We start from the raw sequence: 27,189 nt of genomic DNA on the forward strand, positions 1-27,189 counted from the left end.
AATTTTTGTCCTGAATATAAACTTATGTTTGGGGCAAATCCAATACAACACATTACTGAGTACCACTCTCCATATCTTCAAGCATAGTGGTGGCTGCATCATGTTATGTGTATGCTTGTAAGGACTGGGGAGTTCTTCAGGATAAAAAAGAAACAGAATGGTGCTAAGCACAGGTAAAATCCTAGAGGGAATTAGTTTTGACTGGTTTAGTCCGCTTTCCACTAGACACTGGGAGATGAATTCACTTCCCCCCCCCCCCCCCCCCCCCGTATGAATACTTTCTGAAGGCACGATCTCTTGCTCAACAAATTTGGAACAAGTACAGTCTTATTGTAGGATCCCACCATGAACAAATCCAAACTACGGTTCATCATCTTTGGGGTCATTTGTAGGTACAGGCCATACGACAACAATGGACATAATAGTTTGGACATAAAGATCAGCAACCTCAATTCTTACCCTGTTTTCCTCTGCTGTAGATTTCTGTTTCTCCTTGTAAAGCACTGTCTGAATGTGTATCTACAAACTGCTAACACATTTCCCCTATTTTCAGAGAAAACTTATCAACAACAAAAAGTATTTATATTGGTGTTCTAGTTCAAATGTTGTTATGCAATTGAATGTTCCATACTCCTGATACCCAGGTAAGCCTGGCAAATTGTGCTATACAGCCATTTTAGTGAGTTTTCCCTCCAGTGGAGTTACATATTGTTAGCGACAGTAGCCCTTGGTGAAAGTTAAAACTGGGAAATCTACAAAAGAAAATCACTTTGTTGATGACAATAACAACATCTTCCCCCACATTATGTGTAGGTCCCAACATCTGCCCCAATACAGTCATTTATGCTACTGTGTTTTCCTGAATGTCTAAATGTTTGGAGTATCATACCTGTGCATACCAGCTAAAGACTCTAAATCCTTATTTTAAATGTTCTATCACAGCATTTTGTGTTAAATGCTATCTAGCAACATATTGCCACAAAATCTGCACAGGAAAGGTAAGCATGCACTTACAGTTATTTAAGTGTAACCACTACATGAATTATAATCGATATCATGTAGTCCAAAATAACTACACACAGTGCATTCGGAAAGTATTCAGACACCTTCACTTTTTCCACATTTTGTTATGTTACAGCCTTATTCTAAAATGGATTAAAACAATTATTTTCCTCAATCTACAGACAAGATCCCATGATGACAAAGCGAAAACAGGTTATTAGAAAATTTTGCAAACGTACTAAAAATTTAAAAAACATCTTATTTGCATAAGTATTCAGACTCTTTGCTATGAGACTCGAAATTGAGCTCAGGTACATCCTGTTTCCATTGATCATCTTGAGATGTTTCTACAACTTGATTGGAGTCAACCTGTGGTAAATTCAATTGATTGGACATAATTTGGAAAGGCACACACCTGTCTATATAAGATCCCATAGTTGACAGTGCATGTCAGAGCAAAAACCAAGCAATGAGGTCCAAGGAATTGTCCTTAGAGCTCCGAGACAGGATTGTGTCGAGGCACAGATCTGGTGAAGGGTACCAAAACATTCCTGCAGCATTGAAGGTTCCCAACACAGTGGCCTCCATCAAGTCTTACGCGGAAGAAGTTTGGAACCACCAAGACTCTTTCTAGAGCTGGCCGCCAGGCCAAACTGAGCAATCAGGGGATAAGAGCATTGGTCAGTTAGGTGACCAAGAACCTGATGGTCACTCTGACAGAGCTCCAGAGTTTCTCTGTGGAGATGGGAGAACCTTTCAGAAGGACAACCATCTCTGCAGCACTCCACCAATCAGGCCTTTTTGGTAGAGTGGCGAGACAGCAGCCACTCCTCAATAAAAGGCACATGACAGCCCGCTTGGAGTTTGCCAAAAGACACCTAAAGGACTCTTAGACCATGAGAAACAAGATTGAACTCTTTGGTCTGAATGCCAAACTTCATATCTGGAGGAAACTAAGCACCGCTCATCACCTGGCCAATACCATCCCTACGGTGGAGCATGGTGGTGGCAGCATCATGCTGTGGGGATGTTTTTCAGCGGCAATGACTGGGAGACCAGTCAGGATTGAGGCAAAGATGAACGGAGCAAAGTACAGAGAGATCCTTGATGAAAACCTGCTCAACAGCGCTCAGGACCTCAGACTAGGGCGAAGGTTCACCTTCCATCAGTACAACGACCCTAAGCACACAGCCAAGACAGGCTTTGGGACTCTGAATGTCCTTGAGTGGCCCAGCCAGAGCCCAAACTTGAACCTTATCGAATATCTCTGGAAAGACCTGAAAATAGCTGTGCAGCGACGCTCCCCATCCAATCTGACAGAGCTTGAGAGGATCTGCAGAGAAGAATGGGAGAAACTCCCCAAATACGGGTGTGCCAAACTTGTAGCTGTAATCGCTGACAACTGTGCTTCAACAAAATATTGAGTAAAGGGTCTGAATACTTATGTAAATGTGATATTTCCAATTTTTAATCATTTGCACACAAAAAATATCTGTTTTTGCTTTGTCATTATGAGGTATTGTGTGTAGATTAATGAGGGGGGAAAAAAGCTATTTAATCCATTTTTGAACAAGGCTGTAAAGTAACAAAATGTGGAAAAAGTCAAGGGTTCTGAATCATTTCCAAATGCAGTGTACATACTTATACATCTTCTTTGATTGCTTTTTACACCTGCATTCCATACACTTCTCAGATTGCTATTGTTCCTGTCCTTCAAGGAATGTATTCATGTATACATTCTGTGAATAGTAGACCAATGTCATTAAAAGCCATTATCAGTAAGTTATTTATATATAATATGTATATATGCTGAGCACAGTTTTCTGTATACGAGTTAAGATGAAGAGGTCAGAACAGGTATGTGTGGGCATATCTATCTATCATGGACACATTATGTTTGTTCTGGGCTTCCCTCATTTGATGTACATTTTAAACTATCCTCCTGACAAGCCCAACAAGGAAGCATGATGATGAGTCAATGGGAAGATCTCAATTGCATACTCCTCGCGTCCTCTCTCTTCGTCTCCTTCTCATAACCCATTGGAGGAGAAGGTCAGAGGGGTGGGACCTCTGGCTTTCTCATCCAATGGGTTTTGAGACGGAGACGAAGAGAGAGGACTCGAGGAGTATGCAATTGATATCTTCTTTATGTGAACCACTGGGGGTAGTTCATGTGAATGATGTCCAGGTTTTCTCTGCCCTGGTGAACCTCAGTCATGTTTATGGTGGTGGGCAGCGACCTCTCCTGAAAAGGCCTCCACTGTCTGTACTGGCAGGAAAAGCCCCACCGCCCAGTGGGAGCCAAACACATCACTCAGGTTGTCCTTCCAGGAGCTGCAGCTCTCCACCAGCTGGCCTCGCTTCATCTGGCAGTAGGTCTGCCCCCGCGCTACCAGCAGCACCTGCTGACAGCAGAACCCTGCACACACCAAGCCGATGCCCAGCCACACATATAGCATCAACACCAGGAAGAACTGCAGACCTGAAATAACTCCTGATAGGGAGGGGAATAGAGGAGAAAGAAGAGCGCTTGGTAAGTTCAGAAACTCAATATCCTTGCATAAACTTTAAAGTGCTATATGTGAAACTCACCGAGGAAGAAGTAACCAGTAGAGAGGGGCAGAAGGGTGAGGAAAGTCAATGGGTTCTCAAAGGAGATGTTGTATTCCACAGTTAGAAAGGCCACACCAAGAACCAAGGAGTACAAACAAGTGCATGATGTGTATATGCAGAACATGATGAAGTATCGCATGTTTTTGTTGCCAATGCAGTTTCCAGTAAAAAAACAGTGGTGGTCCCTCCTGAGTATGACTTTCTTACAGAGTTTGCAGAAGTGGCGACCGTTGAGGAGGTAGTGGGCGTCTATTTTATCTGAGCAATCTGCCGAACATGCAGGAATCACGGTCTCATTTGCGCTCTCAGCGGGGTACTTTATAGTCATGACATAGTTACCTAAAGCGTTCAGCATCAGGTATAGGAAAACGGCGGTGTGAATCACAGTTGATGCTCTCAGTGAGATGCCCGGGCTTTGAAAAATCGTTGGGATGAAAAAGCAGAAGTGAAAAATGAAGGTAACCGCTGTGGCTGAGAAAAAGTATGCTGGGGCGACAGCGTTGAGGAGTCTTAATTTAAACATCCTGATTATCATTCCTGTGATAAAATGGAGACGAGCGTTAGGCTACTTATAACATGACTACAGTATTGTGTAACTGGGTAGGTGTGCACAAGGCGACAGTGGTGCTGAAAAGGACAGCTCCTCTTCGTATAGGCCTATAAGCAAAGTGCAGTAAGTACACATTTTGTAAAAAAACAAACATATTTGATCTGTTGAAATGATAAGGTATATTATCTGATTTAATGTGGTATTTAGTTTCTTGACACAAGAACAAGTCAGTCAGCCAATCAAATTATATTATGAAGTTCCAGAAATTGCTTTCTGTCTAGAAAGGAAAAAACTTAAATCAGATTTTGCAGTTACATTGTTTACATAGTTACTGTACTTTGCCTTTGTAGGGAGCTCTATGCATAAACATTGCCTATATATGTAGCCTATGACATCGATTTATTATGGAGGGTCAATGACACAAATAAGATTAAAAGGTAGGATTTGGATTAAACAGAATTACATAGGCATCTTGCCGAAATTAACATCTGGCACTCCTAAATTAGCTAATCCAGATCTGCAAATCTCTACAAACAGATGATACCACCAACAAGATCTTGTTCTCTATAGAAAAACAACAGAAACCCAGTTCACAATTGTGGCATTCATTCCCTGTAGCCTATTGTGTGGTTATATTTTGACCAATGAAATCAAAGATAACGAAGGGGATATCCTGCTGTCTGACCTGAGAGATATTGTGACTGATGTTCCATATAGAAAAAAGTCCAACATTGCTTGCCATTGTCACTGAATGGTTAGAATTCCTTAATGAATCTGACCTGAAAGCACAAGGTTACCGTCTATACATGGAAGATGCTGTGATATTTTTTCAGTGTTTGGCAGAATCGGTGGTTCAGTACAGTAGCCTACTGTACTGAACCAAGGCACATTAAAATAATGTGCAAGGACTTTGCGAGTTATTTTCCCTATGTGCTTATAGAACCCTTGAATAGGCTACAAGGTCCATGGTTATTTATAGAGATGGAAAACACAATTTGCAGCTTAGTTTTGTTCCGTTATCTGAACAATCGAGATAACAGTAATGTAGGCTACAGAGTACTCAACAACACCTTTCCCTTTCAAGCAAGAGCTACCGGCCTACTGAGAAATACTGTACCTGTCGTCGGCTCTGTTGATTCCCAGGAGCTGTCCTTTCAGCACCTTAGCGGAATCCTCATGTGCGCAGGCACTGGCAATGGATAACTCATTCAAAAACGAAGTGCTCTTGCGCTGTCAAGACGATAGTTAATGAGCTTGTTCGTTCATTCTGCGATGTTTCTGGATTGTCTAGCACCGCCTGTTGGCGTGGATGCGGTCATAAGGATAGAGGACAACCATAGAGAATGATAGAGGCCTCTAGTGGTCCAAAATCCATTCTAGCATGGGCAGCGCCATTGAGAGCTTCCACCATGCTTCCGCCATTTTACAGTAGTCTAAGTAGTCAACTGTGTTGGGATTCCTATAGGTTGTAGCATCAATGGCACTGCCCATTTTGTCCCAGACGCTGTAATAGCACATATATAAGATGAGTCCTCTATCTATCTCTATGAAGACAACCATATGCTGTTGAACCATTTTGTTGTCAATACCGCCTTTAAATGGCCATGGGATTATATGATCGGCTTTCTATTCCCGATATAAGTAATTATCGCATGATGTTTCTATCAATGTAACCTTTGACAATATTTTGACAGATTTCTAATTTTACTGTACGTGTTAGCCTACTAGGCTACACATTCTTTTGTCTGCGCAAGTCACTTCCAGCGCAGGTCTGGCGCAAAAAGTATTATCCAGCAGGTGGCGCTGATGCTTCGTCAATGAGTAGTCATATTCAACTTCCGAGTGTGGCAGTGGTCTAAGCATGATTAGATGCATCTACACTTGTAAAACGTTTACCTTCCAAACATACAGAGTAGACAGACAGTATACTACGAATAGGATATTTCTAAATGCCCATTATTAAAATCGAGTTAAGTACAGGCCAATGTTATGTCATATTAACACATTTAAACGTGTGTAGGCTAATGATTCCACATTCTCATGAAGGTGTGAAAGAAGTGGACCGCCATAGCCTATAACGTTGAATACAATTCCTTAATGTAAAAATTCAGTCAAAACAATAAAAGCTGGTCTATACTGAAACATGTTTGTTCTCTTATCTTGGGCAGGTGTCTTATTTACAGACGGCGCCTGTGCAGGGAGTTCCTCCTCTTGTTTCTTGTGACTGATGCAAAAATAAGCAGCATCATCCCGACCGGACGCCAGCGATAAGGAGCATTTAAGAGGTGAGCCACATTAACATTATAAATTTAATCCAATGTCGGTTTATTAATATGTAAAAAATGTGCACGCGAATTATGAGGTTAGCGGCGGCTGATTTTGAAGTTATCTTTAAAAAGTGGGCGGATTTACTGTTTTGTTAGTACCCTACTGCAGTGAACAGCCACTACGTTAGTTAAGTGAACCGCTATAAAAAGAAAAAACAACGGGAATCACACCGGAAGGCGAAAAAAACTGTCGTTACCCTAAAATGTTTGATGGGAAGCATTGGAGAATTGATGTTGGAGACATTAATATGTAGGCTATTGGTTCATTCGAATAACTTGTAGTGACTTGGCCTGTCAACAGACTGCTCTCTTATCTTAAAGCATAAAGGATCTATTTAGTTGCGTGTTCGTTAGATCAGAATTAGTTATTGTGCAGCGATCCGTCGGTGAGTGCGACACCGAAGGTACGTGGCAGAGATTTACGCCCTGACAAACACACTCCTCACCATACTACACCCGCGGCTGCATTGTGTAGTTGATTAGTGCCCATGCGCCGCCTGCACAGTTAACCACTTTGCGCTCATTGAACGCTATAGCCTTTTGAAGAAAACCAGCATCGGTTACATCAGCTGGTTCTTCTAAGATGTCTGATTAAACGTGGTTCGGATATCTCTATCTCTCTATATGCCTTAAAGTATTTGATGCTTGCAGTCACACACCTGGCACAGTGGTTTACATAATTAATGGACTATAGCTGGAGTTTGCACTGTTCTGCCTTATTGAAAGAAATATAAACAGTAGGTATTTGTCTGTAGTCTGTCCATGGTAGGCATCATTCGTGGTCCATTGTTTCTACTACTTGTGATAGGCCTACTCATTGGTCTTTTATGGGGGTGTGTATCCATGTCTAATCCAGCAAATGAAGATGATATCTCTAAACCAAGTCAAGATGCCTAAGATCACCCATGCTGTGTTGAAAAGTATGTGGATTCTGCATAATGTAAGCAGTTGAACCTGTTGAATCAATGTTCAGAAGCTGTTTTGTTTCTATTGTCAGTGCTATTGAACACATGCAGTATTTGCACTACTTCACTTTAGTCTAAACTCAAGCTATTTGATTATTTTGACTAATTTCAAGCTCATGATTTACAGTTGGTCCATTACACTCAGGGCAGTCTGCAGCAAACACCAGTAGCTTTGAAATGCCAGCTATAATTGTTTTTGACTTTGAATGAAAGGTTATCTGCTTAGGTTTCAACCAGTTTGATTTATTTTGGATTCCAGTAGGCAGTAGCCTATATGCATAATCTCAGATGTATTGACCTTCCCAGTAATTCAAAATGTCCAGACATCTTATTGATAGCATTGGTAAACAATGTCGAATGTCTTAATAGAGGAGCTGAGAGCTCATTTAGAGTGTTGAAAGGAAGGACTGTGTTATCTACAGTACCTTATCCATTGTTTTGCCAATTCAAACATCACAAACCAGGTCTCTGATGGAGAAGGAGCAGATGATGAATGTTGCCATTGTCATTTCCAAGCAACAGAGTCATGAATATTTGATCAGACTGTTGGCTGAGATTGAAAGTTGATATCTCCCCCTATCCCAGCATGTTGCATTTGGCCTGGTTGTGTGGGATCTGTAGCCTGTGTTGGCGACAGGGAAGGGGGAGTCTGCCTGCCTCATGTTTCTGAGTTTGTCTGTATTTTGTGTAGGCAGGAAATGACAAGTGAGCTTTCACATTGGAAGTACGAGAGAGTCCCCATTCATGCTTCTGGGTTTACATGCTTTCTGTATTTTCAGCACCACACGTGACTGGACAGCTTCAATCAATTTGGCATTAACTGCACATCATGATCTAGAGATCAGCTAATCAGTGCCATGCCAGACAGGAGAGGTGTAGCCATCCTGCACCTGAACCCTGGCCTAGGCTTTGAACTGTAATGTGATCTGGGAAGAACTAGCTATTAAAATATTTCACAAGAGGCTAACAACCTGTTCTGATGAGCAATAAGCAGGCATAATTAGCCCCTCTATTCAGAGACAGAGAGAAAGGGTGCTTGTGTAGGCGCGTGTAGGCAGGGGCATGTGAGCTTGAGGGAGGGAGTACGTGTCAGTTGCATCAGATGTGAGATGGTGATATGTATTACTGTGACTCATCTCCTCCAGTCATGTTTTCAAAGCGCATGACTCAGCCATCCATGTGAGCAGAAACCCTCCCACAAAACTAACCTGTAGAAATCAAAAATATTTTCAGCAAACATCTTATTAGCTGCGTTTTGGCTTCTTATTGATATGGATGCGTTTTGAAACTTTCTCCTGTGCTCTTCTTGGTATACCTATTAACATATCTGTATGTGTATACCTATTACCGTATGTGTATACCTATTACCGTATGTGTATACCTATTACCGTATGTGTATACCTATTACCGTATGTGTATACCTATTACCGTATGTGTATACCTATTACCGTATGTGTATGCCTATTACCGTATGTGTATGCCTATTACCGTATGTGTATGCCTATTACCGTATGTGTATGCGTATACCTATTACCGTATGTGTATGCGTATACCTATTACCGTATGTGTATGCGTATACCTATTACCGTATCTGTATGCGTATACCTATTACCATATCTGTATGCGTATACCTATTACCATATCTGTATGCGCATACCTATTACCATATCTGTATGCGTATACCTATTACCATATCTGTATGCGTATACCTATTACCATATCTGTATGCGCATACCTATTACCATATCTGCATACCGATTACCATATCTGTATGCACATACCTATTACCATATATGCATACCTATTACCATATCTGTATGCGCATACCTATTACCATATATGCATACCTATTACCATATCTGTATGCGCATACCTATTACCATATCTGCATACCTATTACCGTATCTGTATGCGTATACCTATTACCGTATCTGTATGCGTATACCTATTACCATATCTGTATGCGTATACCTATTACCATATCTGTATGCGCATACCTATTACCATATCTGCATACCTATTACCATATCTGTATGCGTATACCTATTACCATATCTGTATGCGCATACCTATTACCATATCTGCATACCTATTACCATATCTGTGCTTATTGCTTTGTTTGGATTAGTCGCCCTCTATGATCATTTTTTGCAGTAGAACACCTGCTGTGAATTTTCATGCCATTCGGCATGGGTCCTCAGGGACTCCTTCCCACACAACCTAGCTCATAGTTGGCATGATTACTGACAGAGGAGAGCAACAACACTATATTATAAGCCTACAAACCAGCAATATGTTTTTCTGCTAAATGCCCTATTTTTACTCAGCTTCCCCTCACATCAGTTAATTTTTTCCCCATAGATATGTACCAACAGTGTCATGTCTCTACCTTGCATCTTCCTTAGGAATGATACTGACCTTACCCTCTCATAAGTCCCATGACTCCCCATCCAAGACTCCCCACTGCCCAGGGCTATGCTGTTTGTATCGGACTGACCCCTCAGACTCGGTGAGGCCTCTTACTGGGGCCTGGTCTGTTACTGAACTGTGGGACTCTGCTCCACTCACAGAGGTGCAGTCTGACAGCCCAGGAGCCCGTGGAGAAGCCTGTGATTTGTGGGTTTTACCGTGTTGCACTCAGTGCCTCTAATTGGCTTCATCCATGTCATTCATCCTTCTGCCTGATACATGGGTAATGAATGTTTTTTTTTATTCTCATAAGTAATTCCATGTGGGTTGTGTTTGTATGCCACTGCCCTTTTTAAAATATTTTTCTTAATTTGATAGATCAATCTGTTGATGTCTGGGAGATTTTATTTAGACATCACCAGCTAGGTTTCCATCCAATTGATGACAGATTTTCATGCAAATATTCTAAAATCTGCATAAAATCAATGCCAGAGATGTTTCCATAATTATTTGTGGTGGATAAAAGGCTGTGCCTGATGTAGTGCACACAAAATGTACTTTTTCGCTTAAAGTGTCATGTACTGAATAACAATCTGAAATACAGTGTGTTCCCATTGCATGTTGAACTCTACGGATAGTTTTGTCACAAACTGTTGCGTTAAATAGCAAATGTGCCTACTCTGGTCTTGGTATGTGTGCTCTAGCCAACTGCTCACAGATACAGTGCGGGTAGGCTAGTCTACATGATGAGATTATTATGGATAAGAGCTAGAATATTTGTCAAACGGCAGTCAAGCATCGATTTATCATGTCACCAGAATAAGACCCTCGATACTTATTGGAAAGGAGCATCAAGATCACTGTGCACTTTCACCAACCTGTTATTTCATCTGTAGCCTAATAAACTGTAGTTTCCCAAATTGTAGGAGGACCACACACCATATCATCAAGTGACTTCAAGTTTACTTTGATTTGATGGTTATTATATCAATAGTTACGCATAAAGGCGTTTCCACCACCGTTCCTTGAAATAATTCATTTTAATGACACAAAGATCCCACCGTGTCGAGCGAACAAATTATCTGTCAGCATTTATACATTTGTACCGAAACTTCCAGTTTCCATCACAGCTGTCGGGATATATTTTCTTCATACGGTTGGACTTTGCTCGCATAAACTGGATGGGAACATAGTTACTGACTTGGAACCGATCTCTCTCTCAAGGCAAATGTGTTATGATGTGGTTGTAGATCCCTTGTTTCTTATTCTACAGTTTGCCTAGATGCTTAAATGATTAGCCTCTAGTTTGTATAGTAGCATGAATGATCTTCATTTGTAGGCTACAAAACAAGATCTACTTAAACTGCCAGACTGGAACCAATGATCAATGGCATAGTCTACTCTACAAACAAGGCATATACACAGTGACAGTGCTCCTCAGTGGGCCTACTGAGCATGTGTAGTGCAGACAGGAAGCAGGTGTACAGTTTGTTAAACAAGGCGAGTGTGTGCGCAGTCCTCACCCGAGGCACGTTATGGATCACTCAGCCTTCAGTAAGGGGCTGAGAGCGATGATGCTACCTTGGCCAGAAAACAGTCCTCTCAGCTGTGTTTGTGGGAAGGAGAAGGACCCCCTCCACCCCGGCTTTAGAACAGGTGGGGAGCAGCAGATTGTGTCCTGTCCCCCTCCTCCAGCCTGGGTCTCTTAAAGGAAAATTCCACCCCAAAACTATATTTTTGTATTTATTTCATTTGTCCATTGTTGATGTAGTCCTGACATATTTTGATTTCCAAATACAGAAATCCTCCCCATATGACACTGCGTTTTGCATTATATGATGTAAAATGCATCATATGGGATGATTTCTGCATTTTGAAAGGTACATATCTCATAGTTGATTACTGACACATAGGGTTGCAAAGGGTCGGAAACCTTCTGGTAAATTTCTGGACATTTTCCACATGGGAAGTTGAACCTGGGAATTTTGCTTAAATTCATCAAAGTTAGCTTATAACTTTGAAGTTGTGGGATACACAAGGCAATTCTAGGTCTTGTGGCATATTTTAGTTAAACTATCCCCAATTCAATGGAATTGCAATCCTCTGCATGTACTGTGCATTCTTCCATCACATGAACAGCTGATTCTCAAGATCTTGCACAGAAATGAGCGTTGTTGAGCCCACACTACTACACTGTCTGACCCAAGGACTACATGCTTTCTGGTAAGTTTGGATTACAATACTGCATGGGGTGAATATATTTTATATAACAATTTAATTTGTTAACTAGTAAATAGTAGCCTAGAGCAAAGTGTGTTTTTAAATCATTTCTAACTTGTTAACAATTTCTGCTTGTTAGTTTTTGATACCATTTGGGTTTTAGCTTGAGCCTGCTAACTGAGTGTTAATTCACCTGTTTCATACATATTTCATTTTAAAACATTTCTTACAAAATGAGTTTTTTAATCTAACTGCTAAACTATTTATCTGTACATGGAATTATATTTGTTTTTTACTATTTTTTTTCTAATCTTTACAGGAAAATGCCACAGGCACTATCTGATGTGTGGAGACATTTCACTGCAGCTAATGCAGAAGGAAAATCTGTGTACATTTGTGAATACTGTACCAAATCACATGTGAAGAATGCAACAAAGATACAGAATCATCTGGCCAAGTGCATATAGTTCCCTCAGCGCTCACAACAAGCAACCTCTGACAAATGTCCCTCTACTTCTATTCGGGGTCAAAAAGATGAATCAAACACCTTATCGATAGCAACAGCTCATGGTCCTCCTGGAATCAGAAGTTGTTTTGACTCAATCGAGGAACGTAGTCAGAGAAATGCTTATGAATGTCTTACTCAAGCTGTGTATGCAACTGGTTCACTTCTGATGCTCACAGGCAATGGGTATTGGAAAAGATTTCTGAATGTTCTTCGCCCAGCAACCAGACATGCTTTATCAACTTATTTGCTGGATACAGATTTCAAGTGAAGGTCAAGCAAATCATAGAGAAAGCGGACTGTATTGCAATCATCTCTAATGGGTGGTCGAATGTTCGTGGGCAAGGAATAATTAACTACATCATCTTCACCCCTCAACCAGTATTCTACAAGAGCACAGACACAAGGAACAACAGACACACCGGTCTCTACATTGCAGATGAGCTGAAGGCAGTCATCAATGACCTTGGACCACAGAAGGTATTTGCACTGGTGACAGACAATGCTGAAAACATGAAGGCTGCTTGGTCTAAAGTAGAGGAGTCCTACCCTCACATCACATCACATCCATTGGCTGTGCTGCTCATGCATTGAATCTGCTCCTCAAGGACATCATGGCACTGAAAACAATGGATACGCTCTACAAGGGAGCCAAGGAAATGGTTAGGTATGTGAAGGGTCATCAAGTTATATCAGCAATCTACTTCACCAAGCAAAGTGAGAAGAATAAGAGCACCACATTGAAGCTGCCCAGCAACACCCGTTGGGGGGGGTGTTGTCATGTTTGACAGTCCTGGAGGGGAAGGAGTCTCTCCAAGAAATGACCATATCACAGTCTGCCAATATGGACAGCCCCATCAAGAGGCTCCTCCTGGATTATGTATTTTGGGAGAGAGTGGTAAGCAGCCTGAAACCTATAGCAGTAGCCATTGCACAGATTGAGGGAGACAATGCCATCCTGTCTGATGTTCAGACTCAGCTTGCAGATATAAGAGAAGAAATCTGTACTTCCCTGCCCACTTCACTGTTGCTCCATGCAGAGGAAACTGCAGTTCTGAAATACATCAAAAAGCGTGAAGACTTCTGCCTGAAGCCCATACACGCCGCAGCATACATGTTGGACCCCAAGTATGCTGGCAAGAGCATCCTGTCTGGTGCAGAGCTCAACCAGGCCTATGGTGTCATCACTACCGTGTCTCGCCACCTTGGCCTGGATGAAGGCAAGGTTCTTGGCAGTCTGGCGAAGTACACTTCTAAGCAAGGGCTTTGGGATGGAGATGCAATATGGCAGTCGTGCCAACATATCTCATCAGCCACCTGGTGGAAGGGACTTTGTGGATCTGAGGCTCTTTCCCCTGTTTCCTCCATCATAATCCAAATCCCACCAATATCAGCCGCCTCAGAGCGCAAATGGTCCTTGTTGGGAACACGCACATCAAAGCACGCAACAGGCTGACCAATACAAGGGTTTCAAAATTGGTGGCCATCCGGGCAAATTTGAGGCTTTTTGAGCCTGACAAGAAGCCATCCTCAACAGGATTGGAAAGTGACCGTGAAGATGAGGCCTCAGTCTGATGTTCAAGAGGTGGACATTGAGGAGGTCCAGGGAGAAGACATGGAAGCCCGAGAGGAAGACCGTCTAGAAACTAAAGCTTTGATTATCATTTTACAGATGTATGTTTAAAACATTTTGGGAGATGCGATGGATCATTGGGGATCATTCAATATTCCCTTTTGTTCAGTGAAATCATCCCATGTGAAGAGTCAACACATTTAAAGTTCAATTTGTAACTAAGTAGTTTTTTTCTATTGGAAGGATTTAATCATTTGCAATTATGTCTACTTATGATGCGGTAAAATGTTTGTTTCTGTCTCCATATATGGTAAATGTGTCCAATGCAAAAAAACATTTAAATGTTATTAATATTAATTTGCATATATTTCTGTTAATTCCCATCTATTCCCACGGAAAGTTTCCACCTCTGAATTTTCCCCACAATGTGCAACCATACTGACAAGCAACACAATTTGGGACTATGTCAACAATGGACTAATAGTTTTTGGGTGGAATTTTCCTTTTAAGAACCCCCTGTCTCTATAGACAGATGGAGGTTCCTCAGTAGCCTGTGGACTACCAGAATTGCTCAGGCCTAAACAAACTGTGGTACTGAAGTAAACCTGACACACACAAACTAGTATTTAGCCTATTCTAATAGAACCTATTAGCAGAGAGATGCAGTCTTATGGCTTTAAATCCAATTGTATGACTAAATATTGTAAACATAATAGGAGCTATTAGGGATAGATTCACACTTCGTCACTAGCTGTGTGACTCTGCTCATGGATATTTCACAGCCTTCTGTTATCAGAGCTCTGTTGTTTTGATACAGCAGTTTTCACTCATCTCAGTGCTTATACGGAGGATTATTGCAGGGCTTTCCTCTTTCCTGTGACAAGTGAGCGACGCCAGAAATCACCCCAGTGGTCTTCAGGTGTTGGCTTCAAAATCTCTTTCATTTCAATTAGGGGGCCTCAGACCCCGTCAGTAGCCTGTGGAGAGGGTGAAAGTGGTGTGTCCTTGTCTGATGGCGTGCCCTGCTTTCATGTCAGTGGGATGTCACTGGCTGGTTAATAGTCCAATGGACTGGAGAAGCTTTAGGAAAGTGGATTGAGAGGGGCTTTTTAAGAGGGGCTATTTTGAAGGAAGTCTAAAAATTGCCTCAGAATTTGATTATATATTTTAAAAAATATCAGAATTTTAGCTATGTAACCAAATGCTGAACAGTCCTTCTAGACTCCTCAACCTTCTCCTTTATTCATTCAGTTTAATGTATTTCTTGCAGCAAGGACATCCTCTTTTTGACTTCACCTCCACCATGAGAATATGAGGTATGAGAGTTATGTAAAAGCTCATTTGTATTCCGCAAGCTCTGGGTACTTGGAGAATAAGCTGATAATAGAGAATTCATCCCTCTTTTCCCAACCGTAGGCTTTTCCATGAAAGGGAAACAACTCTTCCAACACAAACAAACAGTGACAGGGCGAGAGCTTGTTAAACAACAAACAGATTCCTGTCGGTGCATTCAAGCACAGGAACTCTAGCAGGTTCATTGTTTTATTTATGGTAATTGCCAGTCATCCTTTAGAGACGGTCCTTTATCCCAGAGTGAGTGAGTGACTGGCAGACAGTTGTCGAGGTGACAATGGCAGTTGAGTCAATTTGAGTTCACACTTGATTTATGGTTAATTTCTGTGCCATGGCAGGACTGTCTTCCCCTGGTGTCATCTGCTCACTGAAGCAGGTAGGAATCCTTGTCTCTTTATTTGTCTTTGTATTTAATACAGTAGGCAATGTCAGATACATCATATTGTATGGAGTCAGGTGATGTCTTTATTCTTTGGGTGCAGTATGTCTTTGATCTGCCCCCTATATCTCCCTCCAGAAATGTTTCAGCACTGTTGTTACCCATGGGCTGACCCTTAGCAACCTTTTCCATGGTTTCACTGTCATGTGGCAGAGTAGCCTAGTGGTTAGAGCATTGGACTAGTAACCGAAAGGTTGCAAGTTCAAATCCCCGAGCTGACAAGGTACAAATCTGTCGTTCTGCCCCTGAACAGGCAGTTAACCCACTTCCTAGGCCGTCATTGAAAATAAGAATTTGTTAACTGACTTGCCTAGTAAAATAAAGGTAAAAAAAAAAAATGTAAAACCATGTTAATTATTAGGAAGAACAAACTGTATCCCAAACGTCTTTTCTAGGAAGAAAATCTTAGTATTTCTCTTGAAATGAGACATGCCTTTCATAACTGTATGTCAGTACCCTACTTATTAGATATAATGAATATTGAGAATCTCTATAACCTCAGAATCGTTGGCTGCTTTGTGTGAACATGCTTGAACATCGCTGTCTATTCCTTGTAAATCAAATTCGGGACTACAGCGTGTTCCTCTCATGCGCTAGCAGCAGCTTTGATCACAAAACCAGCTGTGATTACAACCCAGCCTAACTGAAAATTGGTGACTCAATCAGGGTACTGCTGTAATAACTAGTGTTTGACAGTATCCAGATGTTCATACCGTTTCTGTACCATACCGGGGTATAGGTATTACCGGGAGTGCGGGTCAGAAGGTTGTGGGTTTGCAGACAGGTAGGGGTGGAAAGATCTCCTTTATAGTTTCAAGCATTGCATGAATTTATCATCGTATTTGCAGGTATGAAAATGTCATGTCAATTCAACGTAATTTTTTTGTAAAAAAAAAAATAATCACCCCTTTTTCATGGTATCCAATTGTCTCATCGCTGCAACTCCCGTACGGACTCGAGAGGCGCAGGTCGAGAGCCGACTGCACATAGCATGGACACAGTACTGACACTTACTCTGTAGTGGTTGGGTATGGGAGCTGAACATGCACTGACCCAGACCTCTCTACTTTCGGGGGATTACACATACTGATTCAAATTAATAAATAAACTGTGACACAATGTGCATCATTTTGGCTCTGTACTCCACCACAATGGATTTGAAAGGAGACAATCAAGATGTGCTTTAAGTGTAGATATTTGGGGCAGAAGTCAGGTCAGATGAAGTGAGGTAGAACAGATATCACGAAAGTTTTGTCTAGCAACAGAGGTGTATTGGCTGTTCAGATGTGTAAGGAGGAGACTCCGCGGAGGAGGAACGTTTAAATACTAGTGATTGTGTGAAGATGTCTTGGTCTGTTCATCTGTCTGACCATTTGGGTGAATAAACTTGGTTTGAGCTTTACTGGTCGTCCGTGAGTTTTTACTCTTTATTTAGAACCTAACAGTTGGCGCTGCGAGCAGGGTTCACCACGATTTACAGTCGAACTAGGGATTCCGAATCAGTGAAAAAGGAGCCGGAACCAAACAGATGTCGTAACTGTGCCTACCTTGTTTATCACTCATTCTGACATCTTGGGGAGATGAGCATCGTAGGCTGAACCAATTCTAGGATATGGACCTAGAAAGCCTGAACTTATTCAGTAGTTCCATTGTATTACGACCGGTTGTAGTTTTATGGTATAACGTAAGTTCCGAAAGGTAAGCCGGAGCAGGCTGGTACCTGCAGATGGTACGTCCTAGGGGGTTGGTTCCCTAATAAACCCGTAAAGAGGCGGTGAAAGCCCAGCCGCGGTTGCCGCGAGGCCTTTGAGAGTGTGTGTGTGTGGATTGTTATGCTTGTGTACGGTAGGTTGTAAATAAGTAGTCCATGGAGAAGGACAACCGGGGGGAATGTGGATGGTGATGAGGTTGCCTATAAGTTCTGGAGGGAAGCCACATTCATTTTTTATTTTTAAGCAAGAAGATATTCAAACGTGTGATCATGATTTGTGTGTATTAGCAGTAGCAATAAGGAGAGAGGTTGATTCAAGACAACTGTGAATAATCAAGACAACTGTGAATAATTTTGGTAATGTGTGTTATCAACAACAGTGATATTTGAGGCTGAACACTGGAATGAGACATTAGGTCACCCATATTCTCCAGTAATACATTTGCAGACGCTATACTTTTGGTTCTAATACAAGGTATCAAGTGCCGTGGCCAATTTTAATAGGCACATACTGTACCATAACTACTCTGGGGAAGTGGGTATCGCTACCTTAGAAAATAGTTAATAGAAGGCGTGTATTAGGGATTGGGGGTATCTAAATACTCTGGACATTGTCGGGAGAGGCTTCGGAGTAAAGAGGGGCTAGAGGAATAACAGTTTTTACTAAAAGCTATAGGGCCGCACAAGCATTCTACCAAATCGGCTCTAATATGGGGAAAATTAGAAAATTGGTCAGCATTTCCCTGCTGACGGAAATTCCAATCTAATAGAGAATACAGAGATGTGACTTGGCACAATGACATGAAATAAGAATCAACGCTCAATACACCAGCGTTTTGATGTCAGCATTCTATCAACAAAAAAGACAAACCGATAAACCCAAAATTATGAGATGTACTCCGCTGCAAGAAGACTGGGTACGTGAGTACATTGATAGAATGTGTACATCTGCTTTGACTGCAGGTTTGAAACCTGTTATCAAAATGGCAATTGCGGGGGTTGTGGATGAAATGGAGCAGGACGCTTTGAGAGTGGCATCGAACGCCGCTCAATTCGCGGTCGTGCGAGGCGTAAACACGGCCACAGTGAAAGTCACTAACAGTGGTTTCAATGGCCAAGGTAATACACAGAAACAGGGAGGGAAAAGTAGCGAAAAATCATCAAAGCGTATGGCGACAGATCCCTGTTTTAGATGTGGGACCGTTGGTCATTGGAAGGATGAGTGTAGAATGGTAATGAAGACTACTGCATTCGGAGGGAATGCTGCTATGCATTTTTGACAAAAGAACCAGCAGCGAACACTTGTACGCAGCGGGGCAGAAAACTCCTATAGGGGTGCAATGGCCTTGGTTCGTTCGATAGTGGTTCATAGAGACTAGTTTCTATGTGAAGGGAGACGTAGGAGGCCACATCTCACACAACTTTCTAATAGATGCCTGGGATCAAATATCACTGATTTCTTATGATGAGAAATAGGCTAAATATACGCCTGGGAAAAGTGTTACAATTAGCAAGGTAACGGGCAGCATCGAAAGCGTACGATTGACATGACAGCCCGCTTGGAGTTTGCTAAAAGGACTCAAACAATGAGAAAACAGATTATCTGGACCGATGAAATCAAGATTGAACTCTTTCGCCTGAATGCCAAGCGTAATGTCTGGAGGAAACCTGGCACTATCCCTACGATGAAGCATGGTGGTGGCAGCATCGTGCTGTGGGGATGCTTTTCAGCGGCAGGGACTGAGAGACTAGTCAGGTTCGAGGAAAAGATGAACGGGGCAAAGTACAGAGAGATCCTTGACGAAAACCTGCTCCAGATCACTCAGGATCTCCGACTGGGGCGAAAGTTCACCTTCCAACAGGACAATGACCCTACGCACACAGCCAAGACAGCGCAGGAGTGGCTTTTGGACAAATCTCAGAATGACTTTGAGTGGCCCAACCAGAGCCCGGACTTCAACCTGACAGAACGAGAGGGTCTGCAGAAAAGAATGGGAGAAACTCTCCAAATACAGGCAGTGGTGTAAAGTACTTAAACTACTTTAGTATTTTAAAGTATTTTTTATTTATCTGTACTTTTATATTTTTGACAACTTTTACTTCCCTATATTCCTAAAGAAAATAATGTACTTTTTACTCCATACATTTTCCCTGACACCCAAAAGTACTCTTTACATTTAGAATTATTAACAGGATAGGGAATTGGCCCAATTCATACACTTATCAAGAGAACATCCCTACGGCCTCTGGTCTGGCAGAATCACTAAACACACATGCTACATTGGTAAATTATATCTGAGTGTTGCAGTGTTCCCCTGGCTAAAAAACAAGAAAATGGTGCCATCTGGTTTAATTTATGTAAGGAATTTGAAATGATTTACTCTTTTACTTTTGATACTTAAGAATATTTTAAACCAAATACTTAGACTTCTGCTCAAGTAGTATTTTACTGGGTAACTTTCATTTTTACTTGTCATTTTCTATTAAGGTATCTTTTACTCAAGTATGACAATTGTATACTTTTTCCACCACTGAGTACAGGTGTGCCAAGCTTGTAGCGTCATACCCAAAAAGACTCTGCTGTAATCGCTGCCAAAGGTGCTTCAACAAAGTACTGAATACTTATGTAACTGCAATATTTCAGTTTATTTTTAATACATTTGCAAAAATGTCTAAACTTGTTTTTGCTTTGTCATTATGGTGTGTGTGTGTTGATGGGGGGGGGGGGATTTGATTGATTAGGATCCCCATTAGCCGATGCCAATGGTGACAGGTAGTTTTACTAGGGTCTGACACAAAGCAACAAATGGGGAAACAAATCTCAAGAAATTGATGAACTATTGGTCACTGATATGTGAAAAATGTGTGTTACTACAACCTTAAAACATATAAATTATTGCAACATATAAATTAAATTACTACACTCCTGCCACAATGCATGTAATGCACCCATAAATGTAATATCTCTGAAAAAAATGAACCCTATTATACTTAACAAAATATAAGCACAACATGTAAAGTCTTGGTTTCATGAGCCGAAAAGATCCCAGAAATGTTCCGTGTGCTCAAAAGGCGTGTTTCTCATTTAGTGCACAAATTTGTTTACTGTACATCCCTGTTAGTGACAATTTCTCCTTTCCCAAGATAATCCATCCACCTGACAGTTGTGGCATATCAAGAAGCTGTTTAAACATGATCATTACATGGGTGCACCTTGTGCTGGGGACAAAGACCACTCTAAAATGTGCAGCTTTGTCACAATAGACAATGCCACAGATGTCTCAGTGCTATTGCCAGATAATTGTTAATGTTAATTACCATAAGCCGTATTCAACGTCGTTTTTGAGAATTTGACAGAACATCCAAACGGCCTCACAAACGCAGACCACATGTAGCCACGCCAGCCCAGGACCTCCACATCCGGCTTCTTCACCGGCTGCATCGTCTGAGACCAGTACCTGGACAGCTGAATAAAGTGTGGGTTTGCACAACCAAATAATTTTTGCACAAACTGTCACTGTCTCAGGGAAACCCATTTGTGTGCTGATCGTCCTCACCAGGATCTTGACCTGACTGCAGTTTGGCGTCGTAACTGGCTTCAGTGGGCAAATGCTCAACTTTGATGGCCACTGGCATGCTAATCCTGGTTTCAATTGTACCATACAGTTGGCAGACTGTGTGTATGGCATTGTGTGGTCTCGCAATTTGTTGATGTCAACGTGTGAACAAAGTGCCCCATGGCGGTGGGGTTATAGTATGGGCTCCGGACAACGAACACAATTGCATTATGTCAATGGCTATTTGAATGCACACAGATACCATGACGAAATCCTGAGGCCAATTGTTCTGCCATTCATTCGCTGCCATCACCTCATGTTTCAGCACGATAATGCATGGACCGTGTCTCAAGGATCTGTACACAATTCCTGGAAGCTGAAAATGTCCCAGTTCTTCCATGGCCTGCATGCTCACCAGGCACGTGACCCATTGAACATGTTTGGGATGCTCTGGATCAATGTGTATGACTGTGTGTTCCAGTTCCCGGCAATATCCACAGAAATTTAAGAGGAGTGTGGCAACATGCCACAATAACAGCCTGATCAACCCTATGCAAAGGTGATGTGTCACGCTGCACGAGGCAAATGGTGGGCACACCAGATACTGACTGGTTTTCTGATCCACTCCCCTACACTTCTTTTAAGGTATCTGTGAAAAACAGATGTATACCGTATTCCCAGTCATGTGAAATCCATACATTAGGGCCTCATTTATTTTAATTGACTGTTCCTTCTATGAACTGTAACTCAGTTAAATCTTTGACATAGTTGTTATATTGGTCTTGTGACAAACTGACATCATTTTGAGATCATGTCTGTGCTATCATATTGTGTCTAGGAATTTCCATCCATCTATCTCCACAATTATGTCTGTTTGGAAATATGTAAATATTGGTGACCAATATCAAATACATTTGTAACTTGGGTATAATTACTGCAAATAGTTTTTATAGATATCAATTGTAAAGCATCATACTCACCATAAATAACAAACTGGAGGGCTGAACTATGTAGTTACATTAGATTCAGTTTTTTTTAATAAACTCTGGAAACCTTACATTGATCATCTTGAGGAGTGTGACATTTGCCAACAGACATAATCATGTTTTGATTTTGATATGTACTCTGTATTGAAAGGGGAGGCTACTGTGTGTTCATGGACTGTTGTGTTTTTTTTTTGTGGTTTTGGTATCTATATGTATGTTTATCCAAAAAAGAATAATTACCTGGGTAAATTGTATATCGCCCAAGCCTAGTAAAAACATGGACTAGGCCTTCCTCAATTGGCCTGTGTAACACAATGTTCTGTTTGCTGGCTTGATTGTGTTTCACAATGACCTTCATTTGACCCTCTAATTGAAGGGGTACTCTAACTGGGATGGCACGGCTGTTGGTCAGAGATGCAGATAATGGATTGTGTAGTAACCACCTTAGCCAGAAATGTAATTTCAAATAATTATTTTACTGAACTGAATTGGTTGTGAGTAATGGGCCAAGGCAGATCCATTGAACTGTTTACATTTCAGGTTTAGTGTTACAGATTTACCTTTTTTCAGAGTTTGTTTGTATGATGTATTTTTCAGGGCAGCAAATCCTCAGTCAGGTGCACACACACATCCACCTCAGCTGTTTTTCTGGTGCGTTGAGCAGATTAACTGGCTTGAACTACAATTTGCTCTTTTCAACCACAGTTGACACCCTCTGCTCCTGGTAATGTCTGCCTGCCACTCATGGGGAAAAGGCAGTTCAAGGTTCTAATTTTCCCACAGCAGTCAATAGAATCAGAAGGACTTTTAAGAGGATGAGAAACATTAGTGTTTATAGATTTAATTTGATTGCCTCTTATTTAAACCAGGCTGCTTTTTTAGAGGTGGGAATTGTGTGTGTGTGTGTGTGTGTGAGCGAGTGAGAGCGTACAGTATTCAGTTGAGTCACATTGCTGCAACGTTGGCACTGGTTGTAGTGCCTCATGACCCGACAGAGTGGGTAGCCCACAGCATCCTGCCCTGTAGTGTTGAGTTTTTGTTCAATAGAAAAGTCCCACTTTACATCAAGAGCAGGACCCACCTCTGCCCTCTGATGGAGAGACTGATGGACGGACAACTCTGAGCAGATGGAGGTCTGTCAGAACTACTTTATGTTAAGCTCTTATTAGTTGAAGAGGGAGTATCTATCTCAATAGATTGTCTGACTGTTTCCCTGTGTGATAGGGCACTATTGTATAGCTCTCCCTGCGCACAGCTGTTTACTTTTGTTGGCCACACTTGTTGTTCACTAAGTGATGTAATTGCTGTTGTTTGTGAATGCTTCTTGGTTATGGTTCATTTATGAAATATTCACCCTCCCCTCTCCATCCTTATCATTTTATCTAGAACTACTGTGATATAGAGATTTCCATTCTACGGTAAAGTAATGGGACAGAATTGAATTGTCATTGTCAGGTTGTCATGCAAGTCTATTGTGCTTTTTGTTGCTGATAGGTGGGGCATTTAGTTTTATTTCATCATTGTGTTTGCACAAACAGCAGTGTTCACGGTTGGATAATAATAATAACCCTCTATCACATTACTGTATCTTTTGCAGTATTGCTTGTTGGTAGAGAGCTTTTGCTTAAACTCTGCAGTAAACTTATGTTTGTACTGTGCAAGGCTGTACTATAGTTAAGTGTTAATAACCCTTATGGAAAGGGAACCCTCATTTAACAGATAAGGAAGGTACTATGGCATGCTGGGACAGTGAGGAGGGCAAACTCAATCACTACCCAGCTAGCACATTTGGTTCCTTGGAAGTTGTGGGAATGTACGTTTTTGGTTTGCCATTGTTCCTGGGAAGGAAGCCATACGTTTCCTTTTTTAAAACATTCCAAGAATGGAAGTGAACATTTTGCCTGTTCTGGGGACCTTCATTTATAGGTTGCTGGGAGGTTCTAAGAATGTTTTACAATGGTTCCCTATGTTTTCCTGGGCGATTTTATTAACGTTCTGAGAATGGAAATTATAGCTTATTTGAAGGTAATTAAATAACGTTCTGATAACATGTTTCAATCATACTTTTAATAACACTGCTAGCTCTGTTTTGAACTCCATTCACAGATAGGATACATGGAAATTAATTTGCTTAGGCATTAATCATGCAAACACATTTATTGTCAGTGAGATTCGAGCCTGAGCTTCTGTTCTCTATCCATGTAATTAGTTCACTGCGCCACCAGGATTGAGCTAGCATGCTATGTTTTTTATACTCCTACAAAGCTGTTAATTTTAGTCTATTGAAAAAGACCCCATTTCAAAGGAAGCAAGCACCCATTAAGATCAGGTGTGGCCAATTAGTGGGCTTGGCCGACACACCTGAACACAATTAACAAGATGGAGGATAGTCAGAGTTTTTTGTTGATACTGAGAACGGACTGTATATGTTTTTAAAAAACGTTCTCTGAAAGTTTTAAACTTTTTTTTTTATGGACATTTTTCCTAAGGTTCTCTGAACAATTTAAGAACATTACTAGTAGAACCATGAGGAAACCTGTAGGAAACGTTCCTTAAATGTGCTGAGAATGTTCCAAAAGCCACGTAACTATTCTGCACCATTCCCAGAAAGTTGTGGGAAGGTTGTATGCAAAATTACCGTAAAACAAACATGCTTTCACCAAGCTCCAAGAAACATATGGTTCTCAGAACGGCATGTGCTTGGTGGGTAGAATAGAAAGAAACATCTCCTCAGAGAGCTATGTTGGGTCTGATTTTTATCCTGGATCCATGGGGACTTCCTGTTGTCCTCAGGGAAATTTCCAGATGCTGCTGGCAGCAGACAGTTGACACACAATGATCTGAAAACCAATCTCTTCACAAGATTAGCCCAGTGTGAAAGATAGGCCTAATGGTTTTTATAGCTTTAATGTATTGTCCCAGTCTGTTTGCCACTGCTATCAGTTCATCAGCTCGCCCATTGATGCCTGCAGGAAATATCCTGTTGTTGCACCAGCTCTCCAGCTGCACAGTGAGCGGCTCATGGTGTCCTCTGATATCACATACCGTAAGGTGCCCTAGAGTCACAAGAAGTGACATCATTGATGCAGTGAAATCACACCAAAGTGGAGTCCAGTAATGTTTGACATTTTGCATGCCTAATATCTTTCTTTCTTTTATCTCTCACTCTCTCACTCTCTAACCTCGTTCTCACTCTAGTTGCTGTCTCTTATCTCCTAAAAGCTCATAGTTGGACAGCACAGTTGTTGGACAACATTGTGATGCAGTTTTGGCTGCTTTTACTGTTGCTGCTGCATAAATTACTCAAGGTTTGAGGAACCTTAAAATTAAAACATTACCTTGTTCAACGTGTCTCCTATTCAGATCGAAGTATTATTTTGCAGTACAGCAAGGTTCAGATAGGGCTCAGATGATATTGACTTTACTGTGGCAATTTGCTCAGTGAAAAGTGTATACAAATACTGTTGAGCTAAGAAATGGTCTTGTATTGATTGGTCAGAGAGCTTGGGAGTGTACGTAGCTGCAGTTAGCTTTGCTCAGGCCCTGACTGAGGTCACAGCAGTGTGAGTGATGTGTTCATACCCTCTGTGTTCTCATCCAGGCCCAGGGGACAACGGTGCATTCGCAAAGTATTCAGACCCCTTTACTTTTCCAAGATTATGTTACAGCCTTATTCTAAAATGGATTACATTTTTTTCTCCATCAATCTACACACAATACCCCATAATGACAAAGCAAAAACAGTTTTTTAGACATTTTTACAAATGTATTAAAAATAAACTGATATCAGATTTCAGACCCTTTACTCAGAACTTTGTTGAAGCACCTTTGGCAGTGTTTATAGCTTTGAGTCTTCTTGGGTATGACGCTACAAGCTTGGCACACCTGTATTTGGGGAGTTTCTCCAATTATTCTCTGCAGATCCTCTCAAGCTCTGTCAGGCTGTGTGCTTAAGCGCTCTGGAACAGGTTTTCATCAAGAATCTCTCTGTACTTTCCCTTGATCCTAACTAGTCTCCCAGTCCCTGAAAAACATCCCCACATCATGTTGCTGCTACCACCATGCTTCGCAATAGGGATGGTGCCAGGTTTCCTACAGACGTGATGCTTGGCATTCAGGCCAAAGAGTTCAATCTTGGTTTCATCAGACCAGAGAATCTTGTTTTTCATGGTCTGAGAGTCCTTTGGGTGCCTTTTGGCAAACTCCAAGTGGGCTGTCATGTGCCTTTTAATGAGGCCACTCTACCATAAAGGCCTGATTGGTGGAGTGCTGCAGAGATGGTTGTCCTTCTGGAAGGTTCTCCCATCTCCACAGAGGAACTCTGGAGTTCTGTCCGAATGACTGTTGGGTTCTTGGTCACGTCCCTGACCAAGGCCCTTCTCCCCCGATTGCTCAGTTTGGCCGGGTGGTCAGCTCTATGAAGAGTCTTGGTGCTTCCAAACTTCTTCCATTTAAGAATGATGGAGGCCACTGTGTTCTTGGGACTTCAATGCTGCAGAAATTGTTTTGTACCCCTCCCCAGATCTGTGCCTTGACACAATCCTGTCTCAGAGCTCTACGGACAATTTGTTCACGGCAGCCAAGCCATGTGACCAGTCTACTTCCTGTCTCTGTGGGCCAGTGAAGATTGACGGCCACTCGTTATCTCCACCTGGAGCTCCAGTCCACTGCTACTCTGTTATTTACATGGCTTTGTGTAAGCCAGCCATGGCTTTTTAATAGACCTATGTCTTCCTCCTGTCAGCTCATGGTGAATGAGGGAAGCCTGTGTTACTAGGACTGCCTTCACTCTGCCATAGCATGCTGACAAGACCAGGGAATATCACTCAGTGGGTGCTTCACCAGACATAAATGAGTGTTGATGGGGTGAAAAATAGCAGGAGCACACAACACCTATCCTAGTTTTTAAGATCTACTGTAACCAGTATGTTTAAATAATAGGCATAGGTATGATGAGATGAGAGCCGGCCAATAGGCTG

The 27,189-nt window shown here is 41.6% G+C and overlaps 2 protein-coding genes across 3 annotated transcripts in view; one reads left to right on the forward strand and one right to left on the reverse strand.

The window, feature by feature from the left end:
- Positions 1-2,451: 2,451 nt before the first annotated feature.
- Positions 2,452-5,748, reverse strand: zdhhc22 (zDHHC palmitoyltransferase 22). The gene is made up of 3 exons (XM_020501751.2): positions 5,283-5,748; positions 3,595-4,152; positions 2,452-3,496 (listed from the first exon to the last, which is right to left on the reverse strand). The coding sequence occupies exons 2-3, from the start codon at positions 4,148-4,150 to the stop codon at positions 3,213-3,215; spliced, it is 840 nt and encodes a 279-aa protein (XP_020357340.1). The 5' UTR covers positions 4,151-4,152; positions 5,283-5,748; the 3' UTR covers positions 2,452-3,212.
- A 580-nt stretch (positions 5,749-6,328) lies between these two features.
- Positions 6,329-27,189, forward strand: part of tmem63c (transmembrane protein 63C) — a 54,371-nt gene continuing 33,510 nt past the window's right edge. Inside the window, exon 1 of one of the 2 annotated variants that reach the window (XM_020499839.2) lies at positions 6,329-6,450. The gene's annotated coding sequence lies outside the window, so the exon portion shown is untranslated. Of the gene's footprint in view, positions 6,451-6,664; positions 6,897-27,189 lie in introns of those variants that run through there. The other variant, XM_031788162.1, reaches the window with a different exon arrangement.

Source organism: Oncorhynchus kisutch, linkage group LG14 (genome assembly GCF_002021735.2).
Source record: "Oncorhynchus kisutch isolate 150728-3 linkage group LG14, Okis_V2, whole genome shotgun sequence".
NCBI classification, from domain to species: Eukaryota; Metazoa; Chordata; class Actinopteri; order Salmoniformes; family Salmonidae; genus Oncorhynchus; species Oncorhynchus kisutch.